General features: G+C 44.4%; 1 protein-coding gene across 1 annotated transcript in view; it reads left to right on the top strand.

The window, feature by feature from the left end:
* The window catches only part of E2F5 (E2F transcription factor 5), a 113,512-nt gene that overhangs the window by 41,230 nt on the left and 57,201 nt on the right, over nt 1–15,081 (top strand). Inside the window, exon 5 of the mRNA XM_033929392.1 lies at nt 11,202–11,266. Within this exon, the coding sequence (XP_033785283.1) occupies nt 11,202–11,266 (65 nt within the window). The remainder of the gene's footprint in view (nt 1–11,201; nt 11,267–15,081) is intronic.

Here is a 15,081-nt window from a genome sequence, read left to right as displayed (position 1 = left end):
TTTTAGCAAAGCCTTTGACAGTGTTCCACACAGACGTCTAATAAATAAACTGAGTGCCCTCAGGATGGGTCCCAAAGTGACGAGCTGGGTCAAGAACTGGTTGAGTGGAAGGCAATAGAGGATAGTGATCAATGGGTTCGCTCTGAGGAAAGGGATATTACCAGTGGTGTGCCTGAAGGTTCTATTCTTGGGCCTGTTCTTTTTAACATTTTTATAAACGATATTGCTGAAGAGCTGTCGGGTAAGATTTGTCTCTTTGCGGATGATACCAAAATCTGCAGTAGACACCCAGGATGGTGTGAAAAACCTGAAGAAAGACCTAGCGAAGCTTGAATGGTCTGAAATTTGGCAGCTAAAATTTAATTCTAAGAAATGCAAGGTTATGCATGTGGGCTGCCAAAACCCAAAGGAACAGTAAGTTTAGGGCAGCGGTCTCAAACTCGCGGCCCTCCAGGTTTTATTTTGCGGTCCGCGGTGTTGTACCCAATCTCGCACTCTGGGCAGGAAGAGAGGCGCTGGCGTCTGCTGACTTGCAACTTCCTGCTGCCATCACATATGCCGGGATTCCTGCCTTCATGTATCTGCCAGATACACGAAGGCAGGAGTCCCGGCATATGCAACAGCAGCAGGAAGTTTCAAGTCAGCTGACGCCAGTATTATCTCGCACACTGGGTAGGAAGAGAGGCATCAGCTGACTTGAAACTTCCTGTTGCCATCATTATATGCCGGAACTCCTGTCTTGTATCCAGCAGATACACAAAGGCAGGAATCCCGGCATACGCGACAGCTGCAAGAAGTTGCAAGTCAGATGACGGCAGTGCCAGAGCCTCTCTTCCTGCGTGAGATCGCATACAAGACCGTGGCTGCAAAATACAGGTATTGCTGGACAGGGAGGAAGGGAAGGGAGAAGGGGTACTGCTGGACAAGGGGAGCAATGAAGGGAGAAGGGGTACTGCTGGACAGTGGGGAGGTAAAAGGAAGGGAGAAGGGGTACTGCTGGACAGTGGGGAGGTAAAAGGAAGGGAGAAGAGGTGCTGCTGGACCTGGCAGAAAGGGAGGGAAAGGAAAGGTGCTACACATTGGAGGGGAGAGTGAGATGATGCATGGGGAGAAAGCATGTTGGATTGGGGGGTGGGAAGGAGGGATGCCACTGAGGGAAGAAGCAAGGATAGAGAGAAAGTGTTCAGGAGGCAGAAAATTTTGGACTCATGGAGAGGGCAAGTTGGATGGGAAGGAGAAAAGGAGAAATGTTACACTGGGGAAGGGGGAGAGGGAGAGTGTGAAAAGTTGGACTCATGGCGGGAGAGCGAGAGAGATGTTTGGTTGCAGGAATGAGGATCAGAGGAGAAACATGCAGGAGGAAGAGAGAAAAAATATTGGATTGGTGGAAAGGAGGAAGAAATATTGGACTGGGAGGGAGGTCAGAAAGGAGGAAGGCAAGGGAGATGGACTGCAGAGGGTAGAAAGGAGGAAGGGAAAGAGAAATGTTACACTGGGGAGGGTGAAGGAGGAAAGGAGAGAGATGTCAGACCATGGAAATAGGGAGGGAAGGAGAAAGAGGAAGGGAAGGGAAGACATGGAAACATAGATTTTGAGAAGAAAGCAGAAAAATGGAAAAATTTAATGTTGTTAATGCCAAAGATGGATGCAAGGCAGAAAGTGAAGACGGAGAGAAAAACAGTCAATGGAAAAGAAGGCCCTGGAAACGCAGTTAAAAGCACAGAAAAATAGTCACCAGACAACAAAGTTAGGGAAAATGATTTTATTTTTAATATAGTGATTGGAAAGTGTCAATTCTGAGAAAGGAAAGATGTTAAACTTTAACTGTGAGGGCCGCAGAAAAAAAATAGGGTATTTGGAGGGCTGCAGATAAAATAGGTAATGTCTTATTAAAGAAATGATAATTTTGCATGAGGTAAAACTCTTCATAGTTTATAAATCTTTCCTTTAACAGTTAAAGGAAATATTTATAAACTATAAGAGTTTTACCTCATGCAAAATTGTCATATCTTTAATAAGACTTTATTTTTTCTGCGGCCCTCAAAGTACCTACAAATCCAAAATGTGGCCTTCAAAGGGTTTGAGTTTGAGACCAGTGGTTTAGGAGTGAAGAACTTATGTGCATGACAAAAGAGTGGGACTTGGGTGTGATTGTATGTGATGGTCTTAAGGTGGCCAAACAGGTTGAAAAGGTGACGGCGAAAGCTAGAAGGATGCTAGGGTGCATATGGAGAGGTTTGGCCAGTAGGAACAGTCTCTCGGAAGAGGTGGTGGAGACGGAGACTGTATCTGAATTCAAGATGACGTGGGATCTCTTAGAGAGAGGAAGAGAGACTGGTTACTGCGGATGGGCAGACTGGATGGGCCATTTGACCTTTATCTGCCATCATGTTTCTATTTGATCTGTCTTTACTGTGCAATTGTAATGTTTGTTCATTTGTACATTACAGTTTCATTACTGACTGTTATAACGTTATATGAGCAAATTAGAACCTTGGTTTCTTGGAGTTCCCTTTGTCCCTCCTTCTCCTGTCATTTACTCTAGAGCTCTTGCATGCTTTGGAATGAACTGTAGGGGACAGCAGACTCCTATAGGGTTTCAAAAGCCGTGATTGACATTTTTCTGCATTATGCTCACAAGAATGGACAGAGTACCCTAAGGTTCAGCATACCATTCCTATTTACTGGAAAAGATATTATCAAGGTAAGAACCTAATCTCTTTATCATATTCCCTGATAAGTAACAATACATTTACATGGATATCTTGGAACAAAAGTAGCTTCCAACTGCACAACCTAAGGTCTCAATAACAGAAATAGTTTTCTCCTTGTCTGAGTTGATCTTGTACATCTGGATACATTCTTAATTTATGTGTCTTAATCTCTATGCTTAAAAGAAAAATTTAAGCATCCATTCTGTGTCAGAATCAATAGCAAATTGAACAAAAAGAGTAGCTAGAACCTAGTGCCTCTGTATCCGATCTCTCTAGGAAATTTAGTACAAACTACTTGCAGACGAAGCCTGCTGTTTAGGACTTTTTCCTTCTTCTTTCAGGCAAATAACAGATTTTTGAGAGAGGAGGATAAGAGGTTTCTGGAACCTTCAAAATCTCAGTTAAGTATCTTCTAAACATATCTCAAGCAGTAACAGAAAATGCACAAGGAAAATTTTAGTTTTGAGGTTATGCCTTCTGAAAGCATTCTCCAAATTTTCCACTTTAAAACACAAATTCCCACTGTCCTTTATCCAAGTTTGAGCTTTAACTTTCAAAGTATTCGGTCTGGTACCATAATAAACAATTTTACTTTCCAAAGTTTAAATTCTATTTTTAGTCTCTAAATTTTCAGAGTACAGCGGGAAAAGAGAATTGTATCTAAATAGTTTCTAAATTAAGACATTCAGTCTTGGCAGTGGGGAAATCTCTGTTCTAGAACCCGTTAAAAACGGAGTACCTGATTCTATGGTTAAGGCAAATAACACTAGTCTAGGTTACCACTTCAAAACTTCCATCAATAATTTAGATGACTCTCCTTGTTCCTTTAGAATTGCGGGTTTTTCTCCTCCCTAACAGTTCTAGTCCAAGGATAAAACATCTCTCAGCAAGGCAACCAAAGTTGCCTCTGTTGATAGTCTGTATTGGTGGATTCTGCTGTTCTGGAGACAAGGTGACGCCTTCAATAGGGGACAAGCATGTTTCTGCCTCCATGGCACCCTCAGCTGAAGCTCCCTCTGGTCTCAGCCCGTAGAACTGTGCTCAACAATGGCATCCATCAGCCCAGATATGGAGAAAACAGTTGCAGATTCATCTGGGAAAACCTGGTTCTTCAATTTCCTTTTACCATCGGTAAAAAGAAGAGAGAAATCGACAGCATCTAAGCGAGCACCTGAAGCAACCATCTTAGGTACAAAGGGATGCTAAAAAGATCTTAGCTCAAACAAGAAGAGAATGGCATGGAACCATGAAACTTGCAAGTTATTCCACATATTCACCCCTAAGTTCACACTTGGCACATCATGTCTGAATTTTCTGTAAACCTTCCAAAATATACTCTGCTCACTGAAATACTATTCCTGTGCTGCAGACTCCTCCGAATTGCTCAAAAATTGTCCCCAACTTTTTTTTTTTAAGGTTTGGAAACAGAAAATAGAGCAAGATCTGGGGAGTAGAATGGATGGTCTATGCACTAACACCCCAAAACATCCAATGTTTTGCCAGCCTTATGAGCAGGTACATTGTCTTGCAAAAAAGAGAACTCATTTCTGGAGCTTCCCTTTCTTTTTTTCTTTCAATGCCTCCTTTAATCGGCATAGCAAGTTACAGTAGGATTCTGCATTAACTGTTTGGTCCTTTGAAAGATAATTACAACACCTTCCTGATAACAAAACACTTTCCTGCTGATCTTTGGGTCTTGACTTTCCTTGGCCTTGGAGAACCTGAGTGCTGCCATTGCATGGACAGTTTTGTCTTGATATAATAGTGGTGTAGCCATGTTTCATCACGGTAATTAGTCATTCCAAAAAGTTGGCTCCAGCTCGCTGAAAATGCTGCAGAATCAACGGGACATGTTCACTTGACATCGTTTCTAGTCAGCATTCAAAGATTTGGACACCCACTTGGTTGACAGCTTCTGCATACCCAGCTGCTTGTGATTTATATACCCAACACATTTCCTGGATATCTGTGGTGTCTCTGGTACTGTTTGTGTTAGGGTTTTTTCAGTAGTGTTTGTATTCTGTTGAGGGAAGGGGAGGAGATTGACTCCTTGTTATCTTATTTTTTATCTTCTTTGTTTCAGGTAGGGGTTGCTGGCTAGGACAGCCACCTCCCCCTTTGTGTAGGAGTTTTTGGGTTTTTTAACTGGCAATTTTTGTGATCTTGGTTGAGATGTTGGTTAAGTTGATTTCTTGGAATGTTAATGATGTACCTAGAGAATGACACTGGGACAAATTTTTCTCTGTCCCCACTGGAATTCATTTTCCTTTCCCATCTCGGCAAGTTCTTTTTCTGTCCCTGCCCCATTCCTATAAGGTCTGTCCTCATCTGCACAAGCCTCCAACACTTTAAAATTATAAGTGTTCAAGGCTTGTGCTTGAATGAGACAAAATTCTCCTCTTGGTATTTAAGATTAAACTCACCCATTCCCCATCTTTTCTTGATAAATATCTCATTCCTTATGCTTCTCCTCGAGCTCTGAGATCCGCTGATCTTAACCTACTGGCTGTTCCATCTCTCAAATATCTTTTCTACATTCAAGATGTTATCTTCTCCGTCACAGCCCCCTCCCTCTGGAATGCAATCCCATCTCGTCTTTGATTGGAAAACTTACTCGATAAATTCAAAACCAAACTAAAAACTTTTTTATTTCAAGATGCATAACAAAATTCTAGATAAGATCCTTTTTCTTCCAATTTTTAATTGTTCAAAACAACCGCTTTTAAGTTTACTTTACCCATCCCCTCTCCTTTTTGTTCTCGCCTTTCCTACCTCCCTTTTATTTTTATTTTGACTTTGATGTAATTTTGAATCTTCCTCTCCCCCAGTGCCTATTGTACCTACTTTGTTCATACCTTTTGTCTTCGTCTGGTTTTTATGTTCACCTATTTTTATTTTTATCAATGCATTTTTTAAAACTCTAATTTTAGCAATTGTAAACCATCCAGATATTTGTTTGATGGTCAGTATATCAAATTGTAAATAAACTTGGAAAAACTTGGAAACAAAACTCATTGGGGACGGGACAGGGAAATTGAGTTCCTGCGGGGACAGGGGAAAATTTGTCACCGTTTCATTCTCTAGTTTTAACATCCTCATTTAAGAGACAAAACAATTCTTCAGGCAATATGTTGCCATAAGGATGACCTATCTTTTCTACAAGAGACTACTTGTCCTACCCAAAACATGAGAAATTTTAAAAAATTGTGGTTGACAGACATCATTAATGTCCCAACAGTGCATCAGAAAGTAGGAGTGTTAATATTAATTCATAAAGGGCTACATGATTATCAGGTGTGGGTAAACTGTACAGGTCGTTATGTCATAGCTCACTTCACTCTTGAACATAAGATGTTTATCACTAATAAAACCCTAAGCATGCATGCGCACTCCTACCTGCGTGATCCTTAGCTTCCTGGCAAGTAGAAGTGTGCATGCGAGCTTAGGGTTTTATTAGCTTGGGAGGAAATGCCTGGGGCCTCCGGAGCACAGAGGGACGGTGTGGGCCGACAGATGGCGGCAGAGGAGAAGCAATGGCACTGGTGGCAGGAGCAAGACCGGAGAATTGTTGCGAGGTGATGGGTGGCAGAGGAGGAGGAACAGCAGCAGCGACGTCAGGAGCAGGAACTCTGAGGGGAGTGGGACCGGAGAATTGCCGTGAGGCTACGGGTGGCGGAGGAAGAGGAGCAGCAGCACTGGCGGCAGCAGCAGCAGGAACTCGTCGGGGGGAAGGTAACAGGAAGAGAGGCCTGCTGGACAGGAGGAGCAAGGAAGAGGTGCTGCTGGACAAGGGGGGGAAGTAACAGGAAGGGAGGTCTACTGCTGGTCAGAGGGAGCAAGGAATAGGTGCTGCTGGACAGGGGGGAGGTAACAGGAAGGGAGGCCTACTGCTGGACAGGGGGAGCAAGGAAGAGGTGCTGCTGGATGGGAGGAGGTAACAGGAAGGGAGGCCTACTGCTGGACAGGGGGAGCAGGGAACAGGTACTGCTAGACAGGAGGGAGGTAAAAGGAAGGGAGAAGGACTACTGCTGGACAGGGGGAGCTGGCAAGGGATGGGGGTGGACAGCCGAGGAAAGAGAAACAGAAAGAAAGACAGACAGACAGAAAGCGGCCAAGGAGAGAGAGAGAGAAAGAAAGAAAGAAAGGCACACCCATCTATTTTAGCACCTGTTAATGTAATGGGCTTAAAGACTAGTTTTTATATAATATACATGGATATGCTTCCAACATTGGCAATAAAGCAGTTTTTTCATTCTGTATTTCTGTATTCATAATGTATTGCTCACTTAACAGAATACTCCAATTCTCATGGGAGGGGGCGTAATAGTATATGATCCAACTATGAATAAATTGCAACCCCTACCTCATGAGTGTCTTACCATAAATAAAGGGTTATCTTTCTTTGCAAATGAAATCCCTGCTCAGATTGTAAGTCACCAACATACTCTGCATCTACTACTGCTTTCAGGAACAATATGTAGAGCCATATAAAAAAAGACTGATCACTGTTGGAGAGTGTATGCTTTTACATTATTAAATTTCATGAATATCAAATAGAGGAGGCAGCTAAATTCTGCTACTGAAATATGTTGGCTGAGTTGTGTGTAGAAGCTATTTTTCTAATACAGTGGTATCTCAGAATCTGAACGCCCCAGACTCGAACAACTTGGAATCCGATTTTTTTTTTTTTTTTTTTAAATTAAATTTTGCCCCGGTATCCGAATGCTGCTTTGGAATCTGAATGTACGGGAACTGTAAGCATTGCTCAGCCTAAAGCTTCCCCTCTGATGCAGCTTCTTGTTTCCACCTGGGAGGGAAGCTTTGTGCTGAGCAATGCTTGCAGTTCCCGTACATTCGGATCTTGCTGCCTCTGCCACGTGGGCCCGATCTTGCTGCCTCTGCCACGTGGGACATGATCTTGCTGCCTCTGCCACAGCACATTGTTCCTGCACAGCCCTCAGGCCATCTATATTAGCCATGTTTCCAGCGGAAAATAAAGAGCAAAAGGAAAGCTGTTAAAGCTATGATTGAAGTTAAGAAAGAGCTTATTGCTAAGCATGAAAGCAGTACACATGTGGTTGATCTCGCTACTATATTTGGGATGCCTAAATCGACTGTGTATACGATTTTGAAAAATAAAGAAGCTATCAAAGCAGCTGATGTGGCCAAAAGAGTTACTACACTGACCTCTAGGAAATCAAAAAGTATGGAACAGATGGAAAAACTGCTCTATTTGGATTAATGAAAGACAGCTTGCTAGTGATGTGATTTCTGAGACAATCATTTGTGAGAAAGCCAAGGTTCTTCATGATGATCTAGTGTAAGGCCTCCCTGATACTACTGATGAAAAGGAGGAGTTTAAAGCCAGTAGAGGGTGGTTCGAGAACTTTAAGAAAAGGACTGGGATCCATAGTGTTATGCATGGGGAGGCAGCCAGTTCTAATTTTGAAGCAGCTGAAAAGTTTTTGTAAAGGAGTTTAAGGAGTTTGATCAGTGAGGGCTATGTTTTGAACCAAGTGTTCAATTGTGACGAAACTGGCCTCTCTTAGGAAAAAGATGCCCAGGCGAACATACAGCTCAAAGGAAGAAAAGTCTGTACCAGGCCATAAGCCAATGAAAGACCGCCTTACTCTGTTGGTGTGTTGTAATGCTAGTGGGGACTGCAAGATCAAACCCTCTTCTCATATACCATTCAGAAAACCCATGGGTCTTTAAGAAGAATAACATCATTAAGAGCAAACTTAATGTTATGTGGAGATTGAATGTGAAAGCATGGGTTACCAGGCAGTTCTTCACTGAGTGGACACATGAGGAGTTTGCTCCTTGTGTAAAGGCTTACCTGCAGGAGAAAAACCTCCTGATAAAGGCTCTCCTTGTCCTCGACAATGCTCCTGCACATTCACCAGAGTTGGAGGATAACTTGGGCGAATATAGCTTCATCAAGATAAAATTTTTGCCCTCCCCCCCAATACCACTCCTCTTATACAACCCATGGACCAGCAGGTGATCTCGAACTTCAAAAAATTGTACATCAAGGCTATGTTCGAGATATTTTGAAGTTACAAATGAAACGGAACTGATTCTCAGAGTTCTGGAAGGATCACTACAATATCCTCCATTGTCTAAGAATAATTGAGAAAGCATGGAGGGAATAATAATAACTTTATTTTGTATACCGCAATACCAGAAACAGTTCATAGCAGTTTACAGAGGAAGAGACTGTACATATACAGCAAAGTTACAGAGAATAATGTCAATTACATTGGTGGGGTGATTCGATTCCATTAGTGAGTCGAGAATGGTTAGGTATGGCTGGAAATAGGTCAGTTATGCAATAAGTATATCAGAGATACAACAAGGCAGGGAGGAGTCAGAGAAATTTGTCAAAGAGATAGGTTTTGATTGATTTCCTGAAGGCTTGGTAGGAAGGCGTATTTGAAATGAGGGTGGTTAGACATTTATTCCATTTGCCAGCTTGGAATAACAATGTTCTATCAAGGAATCTCTTGTAGATACAGCCTTTCAGGAGGGGAAGGCAAACAGATAGGTATTACGTGTGCGGGAGGTGCCTGGAAATATAAAATGGTGTGAAAGGTAGATCGGGGATGAGCCAATTATGGTTTTGAAGCATAGGCAGGCAAACTTGAAGATGACCCTTGCCTCGATTGGTAACCAGTGAAGTTTTCTGTAAAACGGGCTAACGTGGTCCGACTTTTTTAGACCATAGATGAGACAGACAGCAGTATTCTGTATGATTCTCAGACGTTTTATGGTTTTCTTAAAGGATTCCAAGTATATGATATTACAGTAGTCTAAGGTGCTTAAAATAAGTGACTGAACCAGTAATCGGAAGGAGAGGAAGTCAAAATAGTGTTTGATGGTACGCAGTTTCCAGAGAGTGCAAAAACATTTTTTTAATCTGGGCATTGGTATGGTCTTCGAACGTTAGGCATCGATCCAGGGTGACTCCTAGGATTTTGATGGTGGAATTGATTGGATAGGTAAGCCCATTTAATTTCAGAGAGGTATTCGTTAGCTTGTGGTTGGGACTTGCCAAGAAAAGCTTGTTTTTTTCTGGATTTAGTTTTAGTTTGAATTGAGTGGTCCATTGTTCTACCTTAGTGAGAACAGAAGAAGTGAGTTGTTCAGTCTCTTGTGTCAGTGAGGTTATGGGGATGATGATTGTAATGTCATCTGCATAAATGTATAATTTTAGTTTTGAGTCAGATAGCATATGAGCCAATGGTGCCATGTACATGTTGAACAGAGAAAGAGAGAGAGGGGAGCCTTGTGGGACTACGCAGGGGTTGTTCCAGGGTTGGGAGAAGGTGCCATTACTGTGGACTTGGTAGGTGCGGTTTTTTAAGAAGCCTATGAACCAGGTTAGTGTCTTTGAGGAAGTTGATCTCTGCCTGGAAAAATCTCGGCCAGAATGTGTTGCTGAAAGGAACGTTGTTCCTGACATTGTATCTCTGGGCAAATCCATGGGTTTGGAAGTCAGCGAAGAGGATGTCAACGAGTTAGTGGATAATCACAGGATAGAGCTGACAACGGAGAAGCTTCAGCACCTCAACCAGATAGAAGTAGCAGAAGAATTTTTTTCAGGGGAGGAAGAGAGAGATGCAGATCCCATACCCACTGCTGAAATCAAGGATCTGCTCAGCATGTGGTCAAAAACACAGGCAGTCGCAGAGAAGTGGCACCCCGACAGGTGTGTTAACTTATTCAATGATAACATTGAGCATTTTAGAAAAGTTCAAAAAGGTCGCCATCATCAGACCACTTTGGAACATTGGTTTGCAAAAGACACCACCAAAATGCAGACACCAGAACCACCTAATGCCAACATGGAAGGTGACCCCCCAAGCCCTCTACAAGTGGTACCTTGGCAAAAAGCTTAAAAAGGAGCAGAATGCAGACACCTGCCTGGTAACACATGCTTTCACATTCAATTGCAACTTGAACCACCCGATACTAATCTGGAAAGTGACTTGCCTTCCAAACAATAATCTCCCTCCTGTTCCAGGTTCCACATCATAAGAACATAAGAAGTTGCCTCCGCTGAGGCAGACCATAGGTCCATCCTGCCCAGCGGTCTGCTACCGCGGTGGCCCATCATGATTTGTTATCATTGGTTACTTTACATTACTGTACTGAACCTTACTTTACTGTACTGTATTATCATTGGTTAATAGCTGAGAGTGTTATGAATAAAGAATTACAAAACAAATCCAGTGTGTTTACTGTTAAATTTATTTGACAATCTGAGTTTGTGGAACCAAGGAATGGATTAATCCAGTTTCTATTATTTTCAATGGGAAAAATTATCTTGGAACATTTTGGAACTCGAACGGCGTTCTGGAACGGATTAAGTTCGGATTCCAAGGTACCACTGTATGGATATAATATAGGGCTGATGGTTTTTTAGTAATGTATGAACTACTTTCTAACAGATGTAAACAAAAAGATAACTTAATTCTTCACTAGGAGATACACTTCTAGCAATCCAAGCACCATCTGGTACAGAACTACAAGTACCAATTCCTGAACTGGTATGTAATAATCATTGTTTGCTTTCCTTTGGGAAAAAGTTATCAACTGATTGGGGTAGGTTTAGGAAATAAAGATAATGAATAGAACTGGTGTATTTATGAAACTGACTAGACCGAGAGAGATTAAATTAGTATATTATCTAATCTAATCAGGATTTCTTATCCAGTACAGGTTCAAGGTAATTTACAAGATAAGCCCATGCAACATCATGGGGAAATGATTACATCACATTGAAGAGGAAGGTTATACTGTTGCAAGAGGGAAAGCATTATATTATGTAACAGGATCTGGATAGGCCCGGAACAGGCTACAGCCACCCACTCATGCCTGATCTGCATCCTTTCCTGAGACTGCACCCACCACCCCACCTGCTGGTTCATTTTGTTTAGCCCCCTAGTCCATCTCCACGACATGAGCTGGTGAGGTCAGGGAACGATATCCTATCATGCCAGTGTCATCCTGGGGAACCAAGATAAGACCACACAGAGATCGTCTTTGATTGTGCCAATGAGCTGTTTCCCCCATCCATGTCGTTGCTCCCCCCCTCCCCCAAGATGCAGCAATAGCACGTCTGGACTTCATGGGCAATGGTGCAAATCCACTAACAGGGGCAACAGATACCAGTGCATGCCCCTCTGGCCCCACCAGGAAACTCGAATACCCAGGTGCGGCAGACCCAGGTGCTGCCTGACCAGCTCAGTTGACAAAGGAATGTCCCACAATCAAGACCGAGCAAGTACACCAGACAGCATCTGCAAGGCAAAGTCGATTGTTCAGTCCATGGCCTCGGACGGTGAGTCAGAGTTAGGTGGTCATGGTGACAGCATGCATCGGATGAGAGAGCCCCTCCACCCCCCACCAACCCATGGGGACTGCAGGTGTCCCTGCTGACAACCCATGGGGACTGCAGGTGCCCCTGGTTCCGCACACTGTCCCACGTCCTGCCCGACACCCCCCCCCCCCCTCTTCAGGCGAATATAACCCCTGTAGGCCTCAAAAAAACCCCAACTGTCTAATACCTCTACAGGCACACTTCCCACAAATGGGCTCGCGGCTGCCCCAAAACGAAATGAGTGAGTACTGAACCGAGATGGCTCCTCACCGCACTGGCACAAGACCATCCTTAGTACAACCAAAAACTGACATTGCATATGGGAAGCACCATCTGCATGGATTGAGAGCCAACCCAGTTGGAGGGCGGACAGCCATGAATTTGCCCAGCAACGCTACCGGTCACGACACCACCATCGATCCGATACATCACTACCATCTGACCCCTCCCCAGCTGGTCCGTCTTTGATCTCACTATATGCAGCCACACGGTGTGCTTCCCCAACTGAATGTGCTGCAGAAATAAGTCCCATGTGCCCTGTGCGTTGGCGGGATGTACCAGAAGTTCTCCTACACATAGGGCCCCAAAGAATGCCAAGGAAAATGCAGCCTTGAATAGCCACTCCTCAAACCACGACCCAGTCACCCGTGGCAAGGCATGAAGCAGCTGGACCAAGAGCTCATGAATGATCAGCAGCTGAGGATCCGTAATCTGCCACATGGCTGCCAACATTCTGCACACTAGAAAAATGAATGACAAGCAGCTCCACCCCAATGCCTTGAAGAAGAAGGTGAACCCCACCAGATGCTCTGTCACCACGTTCCAGGATAACCCCAAGTGGTGAGACTCCAGGATGAAGTTGGCCATCACAGGCCCAGGAGCCCAGCCCCTCTGGCTATGGAAGGAGAGCAAACTCCGGAAGCCACACTGTAGCAATTCCAGGTGGACAGAAAGCCTCAACATCTCCTAGAGCCCTTCACGACCAGGTTCCATAAATGCTCTGGCATCCGCAATCCTTCATTCGTGCTCCAGGCGCCAGTCAATCAAACTGTGAAAATTAAAATAGGGACAGAGCATCAGTGATGATAATCTGTACGCCCTGCTTGTGACTCGCCCTGATTAACAAATTGAGCTGCAAACAGTGCAACACTAAGTCTCAATGCGTTGTCATGCAAGCAACGCACCACCTGCCTATTCACCACCTCCATTTATTTATTTTTAGTATTTATATACCACTTATAGCCTAAGTGGTTTGCATTCAGGTGAAGCATTTTCTCTATCTGTCCTGGTGGGCTCACACTCTTATCTAATGTACCTGGGGCAATGGGGGGATTAAGTGACTTGCCCAGGGTCACAAGGAGCAGCTTGGGATTTAAACCCACAACCTCAGGATGCTGAGGCTGTAGCTCTAACCACTGCGCTACACACTCCCCATGACCCCCATGTTGTCGCACTAGAAAACTATGCGCTCCGGCCACAGTTTGCACACCAAGACCAATGGGATTAGCTCAAGCAAGGTACATTCTGCATGACCCCCCCCCCCCGCTGTCTCCAGGCTTCCTGCCACAGGGCTGTGCACCAATCTCCCTGTCAATAAAGGCTGAAACCCACACCTCCAGCTGCATCTGATAGCAATTCCAGCTTGAAATTAAATACCTCCAGCTGCTGGATCAGAAATATACCATTGAAATCTCTGAGAGAATATGCCCACATCTGCAAATCATCCCAAATACCCGCTGAGATTCTCACAAAGTGCCTCCTATCTGGCACCCCTGATGCGGCTGCCGCAAGCTGCTTAAAGAATGCTCGGCCCATGGGAAGCACATGGCAGGCGAAGTTTAGGGACCCCAGCAACGACTTTCAAGGTAGGTTGTTCTTTGGTTTTTGTTTTTTGGGTTTTTTTTCCACGATGACTGCGAAATATGGCCCAGCAGCTGCTGCTTGTACCTTGCCCACTGGGAGTCTGACCTCCATGGCATCCATATCCATCTCAATCACTAGGAAAGCTAGTCTCTCTGATTTCTCCACCCCATGGGGGACCCGAAGTTGGAAGCCAACTTTTTGAATGCCGTCTTCAGCGACTGGTACTCCTCTGAACCCACCGTTCCGATGAACAGAAATTGTCCAAATAGTGTACCACAGAATCTAGGTGGGCGATATGGACCATGACCCAGTGTAAAAAAACTGAAGAGTTTGAAGTAAGCGCACGAAATGGAGCAACCCATTGGCAGGCAATTGTCATAATACTCCCCTTCAAACTGAAAACCCAACAGTGGGTAAGACATGGGATGAACTGGCAACAGTCGAAACACTGACTGAATATCCACCTTGGTCAGGAGCGTCCCTTATTTTGCCCTCAGAATGAGTCGAAGAACACAGTCAAAGGATGTGTAGTGTACCACGCAAAGATCCCATGAGATGCCATCATTCACTGATTTCCCGCTGGCCGGGAAAGATTGCAAATGAACCGGAACTTCCCCGATTCCTTCTTGGGGATCACCGCTAGAGGGGAGACCATCATTGCTGAGAAGAGGCGTGTTTGAAAAGGCCCTGCTATGCGCCCCTTAAGAAGCTCTTCTCGCAATTTTACCCAGACCACTACCCGCAGGCAAACCACCGATGATGCATTGGAACCTAAACGTTGCCTATCGGTCCCTGAAATGGAATCACAAAATCCTCCCTAAAACCCTGCTCCAAAACAGCTGCCACCTGGGCATTGCCGTACAGATGAAGCCATGGCCAAAGGGCAGCCACCCTAATCGGAGTGGGCACCCCTACTGCCACCGCCTCACTTTGATGACCTGGGGGCCCTCCTGCCCCATTCTTAAGACAATTGAGCGCCGAGTGGTTCTGTCCACACTGAGAACAGGTATGATGGAATTTGCAATCCGAGAAGGGAATTGGGTCACCTTATAACTTCCAATAGACAGCCCCCCTCCCTCCGATGCTGTCTGTGCACAAAGGAGTGGCCACCACCCGTGC

This window comes from Geotrypetes seraphini, chromosome 2 (genome assembly GCF_902459505.1).
Source record: "Geotrypetes seraphini chromosome 2, aGeoSer1.1, whole genome shotgun sequence".
In the NCBI taxonomy this organism is placed as follows: domain Eukaryota; kingdom Metazoa; phylum Chordata; class Amphibia; order Gymnophiona; family Dermophiidae; genus Geotrypetes; species Geotrypetes seraphini.
This window is presented reverse-complemented; position numbering and strand designations above follow the sequence as displayed.